General features: G+C 46.7%; 1 protein-coding gene across 1 annotated transcript; it reads left to right on the top strand.

Annotated features, from left to right (window-relative positions):
* Nucleotides 1–6,922: 6,922 nt before the first annotated feature.
* LOC148144960 (uncharacterized) lies at nt 6,923–9,311 on the top strand. Its single transcript, XM_087975574.1, has 2 exons — nt 6,923–7,267; nt 7,826–9,311. The coding sequence occupies exon 2, from the start codon at nt 8,217–8,219 to the stop codon at nt 9,183–9,185; it is 969 nt and encodes a 322-aa protein (XP_087831700.1). The 5' UTR covers nt 6,923–7,267; nt 7,826–8,216; the 3' UTR covers nt 9,186–9,311.
* The last annotated feature ends 871 nt before the right edge of the window (nt 9,312–10,182 follow it).

The following is a 10,182-nucleotide window of genomic DNA, read 5'->3' as shown; positions in this document are numbered from 1 at the left end:
GGAGAGGATTCACTCAGACATCCCAGCTGTCTCCTTTACCTAGTCTGGCCGACACGTGACTCCAGACCCACAGCAGTGTAGTTGACCCTACACTGCCCATCCAACTTACTTGGATACAGGATACAGGTTGAAGTTCCTGAGTGAGGCAATACTTCTGCTGGGTGAAGGCTCTAGCAAGGATCCAATTACAAAGGGACAACTTGGTGGTGACCAATAATGAAGAAAGTGAGGGGTTGGAGGGAGTGTGTGCACTTTGACCTAGAGCTGTTTTTAAAACATTGCTACTTTTTCTATGCCTTTCTGTTGAGAGATTCTGAAGCTGTAACAAAGTTGGGTCACAATAACGATTACCTGAACTTCAGACCGAGCTCAGACTCTCATTGAGAGCTTTGAACTCAACAGGTTTTTGTTTTAAAACTGCTCATTTCTTACAGGCAACAGTGAGAACTGCTGATGCTGGAGATCAGAGTCAAGATTAGTGTGGTGCTGGCAAAGCACAGCAGGTCAGTCAACGTTGATTTTCCTGCTCCTTGGATGCTGCCTGACCTGCTGTGCTCATTTCTTACAACCTCCTGTACTATGTTTCCAATGTTGTGTATTGGTTGCAGCAGTGAATGAGTAACCGGTATTGTTAAAAATTGTAAATTTTTCAGGAGTCCAGGTACTACAACATGCCATCGGCATTGTACAGTTTCCTGGCAGCACTGGGAGGTGTGGGCTGTGTCCACTGGAAACGATGTGGAGGTGCTGGTGTTGGACTGGGTGGATAAAGTTAAAAATCACACAACACCAGATTATAGTCCAACAGGCTTATTTGTAAGCATTAGCTTTCGGAGTGGTGCTCCTTCATCAGGTAGCTATGGAGCAGGGTCATGCGACACAGAATTTATAGCAAAAGATCACACTGTCATGCAACAGATAGGACATATTGAACAAATCTAGATTGCAGCTTAATCTTTCATCTTTTACCATGGGTTGCAGGATTCAGTTCATTAATATGTACTTTTAATTCACAGAACTACTTTTAATTCACCTTCTCGAGATGATTTAAGGTTTTATAAAAATAGGTGACATCTCAGCTCAGATACTGCACAAAAGTGTCTGTGTCCCAATCTTGAATCAGACTGGTTCTATTAATCAAAGTAGGAATTTATATAATATTACAAGGATTGACGGCCTGCAGATTGTATGCTTTTTTAGCAAAATTGAATATATCTGCAAATATAATTCTGCAAATGGAAATTCACCGCATTGACTTATGTGTGATTGTATCTGCATGAGTGTGTGTGCATGCTAATAAAGTGTGTGTGGGGTGGAGTATAAGCCTGTGAGATGGTGAGAGTGTTAGGGTGTGTGTGGCTGAGAGAGCAATAGGTAAAGGCAAGGGGTTGCATTTTGCTAAAACGAGGAAGGGCAGGACTTGTACAGTTAATGGGGCCCTCCATCATGTTTTAGAACAGATTCATGGGGGGGCAGGGGCCGTGGAGGGGTTCGAGTACATAAAGTTAAAAAACTCTCAACACCAGGCCATCGTCCAACTGGCTTATTTGGAAACACAAGCTTTTGGAGCGCTGCTCCTTCATGGGGTGTTTGTGGAACAGGATCATAAGACACAACCATCTGATGAAGGAGCAGCGCTCCAAAAGCTAATGCTTGCAAATGAGCCTGTTGGAGTATCACCTGGTGTGGTGTGAATTTTAACTTCGTACACCCCAGTCCAACACCGGCATCTCCAAATCGGGGACATAGTTCTTTGGAAGTTGCATCATTGGTAGACAGGGTTGTGAAGGAGGCGTTTAGCACACTTTCCTTCATTGTTCACCCCGTTCAGTGTAGGAGTTGGGACATCACGTTGTGGTTGTACAGGATATTGGGGAGACCACGTGGAGAGGACTGAGTACAGTTCTGGTCGCCCTATTGACGACCACAAGTTGTCGGGTGACCTTATTTCGATGTATAAAGTCATGGGGCGTGTAGGAAAGGTAAATATCACAGGGGGAAGAAAGGGTGGCTCTCCCCTTTTTAACTTCTCTTGGCATTCAGACACTTAAATTCTGTCAGTAACAGCAGCATCGCCAGAGAGCAGACTGCGCGTGCTCGCCGGTACAAGGATGAAACTGCGCATGCTCCTCACTGCACGCAAGGCACGCGTCGCGACTTTCTTTTGATGGGCCAATCAGAAGCGCTGGAGGACCGGAAGGTGACTGGTCCTCCTGCCAATCAGAGCCTTCCTATTGTCTGAATGCAGAAGTTGGAACACGTGTTTCGGAAGTTGCTGCTCTGTCTCTGAATGAAGAGTGAGTTTGTTCCAGACTCCCCTCTTACTTCTGCTCATCTAATCGGTTTACCACATCTGTCTGTGGCGTGCAACCACCCCCCCCCCCCCCCCCGATAGCTGGGTCTTATTACTTTTGGTGATGCAACACAGGGTCTTATTTGGTTATCTTCTTCATACTAACTCCCTCTGTGCGTGACCATTGCTCCTGTCATGTCAATACATCTGCTCCTACCAGTCGACCACCTCCCTTTTCAGTTAGTTATTTCTTGGAATATACCGTCATGATTCTGCCTCGCGATTTTTGCAGAAGCAAGATGCAGCTACTTGTCACTGCTTGCAAGCATATCTAGCTTAACATATTCCCCCCAGCACGGACGAGTTGGGCCGGAGGGTCTGTTTCTGTGCTGTAATACTGGAATTGTCTTCGGTGAATGCAGAAGTGTGGTTGGACTTTCAGAGCAGCTTTCCAAGATGTTGTTCCCTTACTGGGAGCAAAAGAAGTTACAATGAAGTCTTTAGTTTGTGAGACAGCAACTGTGTGAGTGAGTACATCTGAGAGTTTGGTGGAAAGTGGGAATTCATTGCACTGTGGGGATGAAGCCCTACCCTATCCAGTCATTTCTGCTGGTGGATGAGACCTGGCCTCAAGTTGAGGGGAGTAGATTTAGGACAGAAATGAGGAGGGACTGCTTTTCCCAGAGAGCAGTCAATCTATGGAATTCTCTGCCCAATGAAGCAGTAGCAGCATCTTCATTAAGCATATTCAAAACACAGTTGGATGGGTACTTGCATGGTAGGGGAATTAAGGGTAGTTGGGAAAAAGCAGTGAGGATGATCTCACACGGTGGATATACCAGCCATGATCATAATGAATGGTGGAGCAGGTTCGATGGACCAAATGGCCAACTCCTACTTCTTTTACTATGAAACTATTACCCTGCATTTCCCATGGCTAACCCACCTAATCTACACATCCCTGGATATTATGGGAAATTTAGCATAGCCAATCAGCAATGTAGTGATGTGGAAAATGAACATCAGAGAACGATAGAAAGGGACAAGGTGTGTAAATGTACCAGCAATCAAAACTGGATTCTGAAGGTCACAAAACTTGAAACTAAAAACAATGTTTCTGAATGGTGTGCATTTTAACAAAATTGACTGCACACATTGAAGAGAATAATTATGATCTGAGACTCCTTACAGAGGCATGGCTTCAGGATGACAAGGATAGGATCCTGAATATCGAGGTAGTAGTCAAATGGGAAGCTAGGTGAAGGTAGAGGCTTGACGCTGCTCATCAAAGCACTAATCACAGGTGTCAGCTTGGATTCAGGTCCTGATTTCTCTGTCCTCTGGGATGTCCCTGTTCTCACAGAGTAAGATATTGGTCTATTCTCTGCTCTGCTGGATTTCTGCTGAAGCCTTGACCCCACACCCCTACACCTTCTGGAACAATAAAACATTCAATTATTCAAGACCCAAGCCACAATCTCCCAGCCTGTCAACCATCCAGACACAGAGTGTAGTCCTAGCTGGGAATCAAACAAGAAAAACAGAACAAAATTAGAAATAAATAAATGCTCATGCTTAATGTTTGTTCATGAGGAAGTAAACCAGAAATAGGGCTCTCCCACGATTCTTATAGTGCCCCTCTTGAGGCATTCTCTCACCCTAACATCTAACTATTCATACCCAGCTATGATTTATAACAATATTTACACCAGCAGAATTAAAGCATCTGTTATCGAGTAGACATTGGGATATACAGCATGAAATAGACTTTTCTCTGTCTCATTCACACACATACACATCCATGGGGGTGAATTTGTATTTGCAGATACATTCTATTTTTCTCAAAAAATGCACAATATACAGGCAGTCAATCCATGTAATATTTTGTAAATTCACCTTTGGAAATAGAACCAGTCTGATTAGGATACAGACAGATCCTGACTTCACACCTTTAATACATTGTCAGAGCTGAGGTGTCACCTTTTGTTATAAAACCTTGAGTTATTTCAAGAAGATGTCTTTCAGGAAATTCCGGGATTTACAAATGAATAATACGAGCAGCCCATATTAAAAGATGAAAGACTTAACAATCCAGGGTTTTTCAATATATCATTTCAGGGAACTGTAATGTTTTTCCATCCATTCTGTACCTTATGATTTTATTCTCCACAATCACGTGATGAAGGAGCCATGCTCCGAGTGCTAATCATAGAGATGGAAACAGACCCTTCGGTCCAACCCGCCCATGCCGACCATATATCCCAACCCAATCTAATCCCACCTGCCAGCACCCGGCCCATATCCCTTCAAACCTTCCTATTCATATACCCATCCAAATGCCTCTTAAACATTGGAATTGCACCCACCTCCACCATTTCCTCTGGCAGTTCATTCCATACATGCATAACCCTCTGCATGAAAAGTTGTCCCTTAGGCTCCTTTTAAATCTTTCCCATCTCACCTTAAACCTATGCCTTCTAGTTTTTGACCCCCCCCATCCTGGGGGGAAAGGACCTAGGCTATTTGCCCTATCTATGCCCCTCTCAATTTTATAAACCCCTCTAAGGTCACCCCTCAGGCTCTGATGCTCCAGGGTAAAATAAATGCCCCGGCCCCTCTCTCAGTTTGTGTAACTAGTTAAAGCTCTTTTCCATGGTCAGTTCACTGGGACACATACACTCATTCTGTGTAACCAGTTAAAGCACAGTTCACTGGTGTGTTCCTCTCTGAGTGCTTCTCTGCTCACATTGATGTCCAGTACCTTTTGAAGCAGGTCGAATGGATTTCTCTTTCCAGACTCAACCCCCACCCCCCCACCCCCAATAATATTGATTGACCCTGTCAGATCTTGTTATGGAATTTCTTCCAAGATTTCTGTCTGCAGATCCTCCCCTTCTGATAGCCTGTTAGCAAAGTTGAAACAAGTCATCACTGTCTGTACCGAATAGAAATTCTGATTATATTGTATGTGTCTATGTGTTTAAAGTACTAACCCAGTAACATACAAAACGGTACTATTGATTTAAAATACACAGGAGACGTGAGGAGGGAGGTGTCAGGACCTGGCACTCTCTGAACCCTAATAGGGTGTTCCAAAACATTTCAAAATGAAGTGGATGGCCATAGAGCTGTACAGCACAGAAACTGTCCATCTCGTCCATGCGGACTAGATATCCGAAATTAATCTATCCTATTTACTTGGCCCATATTCCTCTAAAGGAGAAAGTGAGGTCTGCAGATGCTGGAGATCAGAGATGGAAATGTGTTGCTGGAAAAGCGCAGCAGGTCAGGCAGCATACCCGTCCAACTGTCTTTTAAAAATTGTATTTGTGCCAACTTCCACCACTTCCTCTAGCAGCTCATTGCACACACGCACCACCCTCTGTGTGAAAAAGTACAATCTATGCCTTCCTCACCCCCCATTTTACCTGTACCGATACCATCGGGGATCTCTGAACTTTGACGGCAAGGACCCTTTGTTCCTCTGCACTCTGTAGGGATCTACTATTTATTCCTTCCCTTATTAAATTTCCCAAACTGCCTGGAGATTAAATTCCATAGTTCTGTCCCATTTACTAGCTGATAGATATCAGAGTGTAGCCGGAGACCATCCTCCTCCCTATGAACAATACCACCTTTCCAGCATTTACTCCTGGACAGAGGGGGCAGCACTGTCTCCAGCTCAGCAGTGTGTTTGTAGCTAATCAGCCTGTTCAACTATATTAATTAAAAGTACCTCATGCTAGCTATACAATAAACCATGATGTTAGTTCCCATTATCTCTTTAGTTGCGCCCTTATAGTTTTTCCTACATTCTACTTAATGGTATTCTAATGTCACGGTTAGAGATTTAGTGTCAGCTTTTGGAACAATGGTCTTGCATTCCAGACCCTACTTAATATTTTCCTAATGTCATGATTAGATATTTATTATCAATCATCTCAAGCAGGCTGACTCTACTAATTATTAATTAGATATTTAATGTCATGTCCCAAATATTTATTGTCCCAATCCTGTCAATCATATTTACCAGGCGAGGCTAACTTTACTGACTGTTATCTAATCTTGCCAAAGTGACCTTTCAGCCTCAACCTTACTCTGGTAATTAGTGTAAGAGCTTTCCACTATCCTTTGCAACAAACCGGCAGTGGTCTCCATGCTCTAACCCTTCCCATGCTTTCATGCTCTTTATTTTCCATACTATCTAAAAATAGGCTCAGAGTTGTAGAGCACAGAAACAAACCCTTCGGTCCACACCGACCAGATGTCCTAAATTAATCTAGTGACCCATTTCCCAGCATTTGCCCCCTACCCCTCTGAATCTTTCCTATTCATATCCGCATCCAGATGCAATTTAAATAATGTAATTGTACCAGCCTCCACCACTTCCTCTGGCAGCTCATTCCATATACATACCATCCTCTGTGCGAAAAGATTGCCCCTTAGGACCCTCAGAAATCTTTCCCCTCTCACCCTAAATCTGTGCCCTCCAGTTCTGGTCTCGGCGTCTTGCCCCCACAACAAGGGGAAAAAACATACAAAAATTGAGCAACCAGACAAAATGCAAAAGGAATAAAATACCGAGCCATAGGGGGAAAAAATTGTGGCTCTATCTTTTTTCCCCTGTTGGCATTTGGACACCTAAAATCTGTCAGTAACACCAACATCCCCGTAGAGCATACTGCGCATGTTTGCCGGTGTCAGCAACGCAGTGCGCATGCTGGCCAGTGTCAGCAAAACACTGGGCATGCTCATCGCTGAACGCAAAAAAGGCGCGAGATCTTCTTTTGATTGACCAATAGGCAGCATTGGAGGACTGGAAGGAGACTGGTCCTCCTGCCAATCAGAGCCAGTCCATTGTCTGAATGCGGAAGTTGGACCATGAACTTCTCAAGCTGCGACTCCTGATCCTCTCTCTCTGAGTAAAGATTGAGCTTTACCCAGACTGCAGATTCCTTCCTGTGTCCCAGATATGTGAGTACGGCACTCTCTTATCTCGCTCCCTTTTCCATTTTTTTTCATTCTGTGATTCAATTGTTGACTTTCAGCAACTAAAAGGAAAGAGAGTGAATTGGGCAGGGACAGACTCCGGAAACATTGATCCAAGTCTGTATCTCAATTGGCAAAATAGTTCGGCAGGAGGCATCAGATGGTGGAGAAGTCGACGTATCGGGTGTAATCCTTCTTCAGGGCTGGGGCTGGGTGCAGAAGCTGCAGATAAAAGGGGGTGGTGGTGAAGTAGGGATAGGTCGAGACAGTTAGAGGATACGACCTGGTTGGTCAATGGGAGGAATGAATCTCGTTGGTGGCAGGGAGGAGTCATGCCTTGACATTTTTTTGCTTTTCCGCCCCTATAAGATCCTGAAGAGGAGAATTAGAGTGGAGTGAGAACAGAGGGGGAGAGAGAGTGGGATGGTGCTTTCAATTTTGTGGAATAACAAAAGAAAAGAATATTCTGCAAAAAGTAGAATTGCTTGTTCAGAATTTCTACCCTGCACTGGCAGTGATGAGCTTTGTAATCTATTCTGACAGAGTTTTTGAAGATTTGAAGAGGAAAATTTCAAAATCAACAGATGAAGGGCTTATGCCCGAAATATTGACCCTCCTGCTCCTCGGATGCTGCCTGACCTGCTGTGCTTTTCCAGTGCCACATTTTTCAACTAACTCTCCAGCATCTCCGGTCCTCACTTTGATGTCAATGTCTGACGGTCACTCAATCCACTGGGGCCAGCAAACATTTTCGACCGTGATTTCTGTGAGAGGGATCAAAGCTTTTTGGTTCCTGTTTGAGTATGTTTTCAGCATCAGGTGGGACTGGACGAGAGACTGTGCGTGGAGACTGAAACCGTGATACGGCCTGGAAAAGGGATTTCACAGCAGGGAGGGGCTCTACACGTGTTTGTGAGCAGCTGAAGCTGTGGCCATGGAGAAACTAGAGGAATCCCGCCCCGTGGAGAAACCGTGGAAGTGTGGCGACTGTGGGAAAGGCTTCCGTTTCCCGTCTGCCCTGGAGACTCATCGGCGCAGTCACACCGGGGAGAGGCCATTCCCCTGCACCGACTGCAGGAAGGCCTTCAGACATTCCTCCCACCTGCTGGCCCACCAGCAGGACCACACGGGGGAGAGGCCCTTCAGCTGTCCCGAGTGCGGGAAGGCCTTCGTGTTTTTCTCTGCCCTGTTGGCCCACCAGCGGGTCCACACAGGAGAGAGGCCATTCAGCTGCCCTGAGTGTGGGAAGGCCTTCAGGTATTCCTCCACCCTGCTGAGCCACCGGCGTGTCCACACGGGGGAGAGGCCCTTCAGCTGCCCTGAGTGTGGGAAGGCCTTCAGCGATTCCTCCACTCTGCGGAGTCACCAGCGTGTCCACACGGGGGAGAGGCCCTTCAGCTGCCCTGAGTGCAGGAAGGCCTTTAGCCACATCTCCTCCCTGATGAGGCACCAGCAGATCCACACAGGGGAGAGGCCCTTCAACTGCCCCGAGTGTGGGAAGGCCTTTACCCAGGCCACCACCCTGCTGACCCACCAGCGTGTCCACACGGGGGAGAGGCCCTTCAGCTGCCCCAAGTGCGGGAAGGCTTTCAGCAGTTCCTCCACCCTGCTGACCCACCAGCATGTCCACACGGGGGAGAGGCCATTCACCTGCTCTCAGTGCGGGAAGGGCTTCACCTGCTCCTCCAACCTGCAGAGCCACCAGCGGGTCCACACGGGGGAGAGGCCCTTCAGCTGCCCCGAGTGTGGGAAGGCCTTCAGCACATCCTCCACCCTGCTGAGGCACCAGCGGATACACACAGGGGAGAGGCCGTTCACCTGCTCTCAGTGCGGGAAGGGCTTCACCTACTCCTCCCACCTGCAGAAGCACCAGCGAGTTCACGTGCCATCGCAGGGGGATTGAAGGAGTGACGGCCGAGGGCCATTATCGATTGGACTATCAACCCGGTTCCGGGGACTCCCGGGTTCGAATCCTGCCACGACAGATGGCAGAATTGGTATTCGGTCAGAAATGTGGAGTTCGGAATCTAACATTTAGACCGTTTCAGGGAGGGGGAGGTGGGGGGGGGAGAAAGCCCCCATCTCTCTCCCTTGTAGGGGAAGGGAACTGCCATTGTGGGAAAGGATTCTCTCAGTCGTTCCAGCTGCACCCTTTACCTGGTCTGGCCTACACGTGACTCCAGACCCACAGCAGTCTGGTTGACTCTACACTGCCCTCCCCCCACTGGTAAATGAGCAGGGAGAAACTTACTTGGAGACAGGGTATGGGTTGAAATTGCTGAGTGAGGCAATACTTCCTCCGGGTTATGGCTGTACCAAGGATCCAATTACAAAGGGACAACTTGGTACTGGCCGAATATCAAGACAGTGAGGGGGGTGGTGGGGAGGGGTAGAGAGGAGGGGTGGTGTGGTGTGGTGTGTGCACTTTGACCTTGAGCTGTTCAAAAAGCAACTACTTTTTCTCTGCCTTTTTGCTGGGGGGATCTGAAGCTGTAACAAAGTTGGATTGCAATAAAGGTTACCTGAACTTACCACCGGGCTCAGACTTTAATTGAAAGCTTTGAGCTCCAAGAGGTTTTTGTTTTAAAGCTGCTCATTTCTTTCCACCTCCTGCACTCAGTTTAGAACATAGAACAAAGAACAATCCAGCGCAGAACAGACCCTCGATGTTGCGCCGACCTGTGAACTATTCTCAGCTTGTCTCCCTACACTATCCGAAAATCAACCATGCGCTTATCTAAGGAATGTTTAAATCTCCCTAAAGTGGCTGAGTTGACTACTTTAGCAGGTAGGGCATTCACGCCCTTACCACTCTCTGCATAAAGAACTTGCCTCTGACATCTGTCTTTAATCTATCACCCCTCAATTTGTAGTTATGCCCTCTCGTACAAGTTGACGTC

This window comes from Chiloscyllium plagiosum, unplaced genomic scaffold (assembly GCF_037043375.1).
Source record: "Chiloscyllium plagiosum isolate Xiang-an unplaced genomic scaffold, Cpla_swu_hap1 HiC_scaffold_27, whole genome shotgun sequence".
Lineage (NCBI taxonomy): Eukaryota > Metazoa > Chordata > Chondrichthyes > Orectolobiformes > Hemiscylliidae > Chiloscyllium > Chiloscyllium plagiosum.
The sequence above is the reverse complement of the archived record's forward strand: the minus strand, read 5'-3'. Positions and strand labels throughout refer to the sequence as shown.

Coding starts and splice junctions, on each gene's coding strand:
- LOC148144960 (XM_087975574.1), top strand. CDS start 8,217: ATGGAGAAACTAGAGGAATCCCGCCCCGTGGAGAAACCGTGGAAGTGT.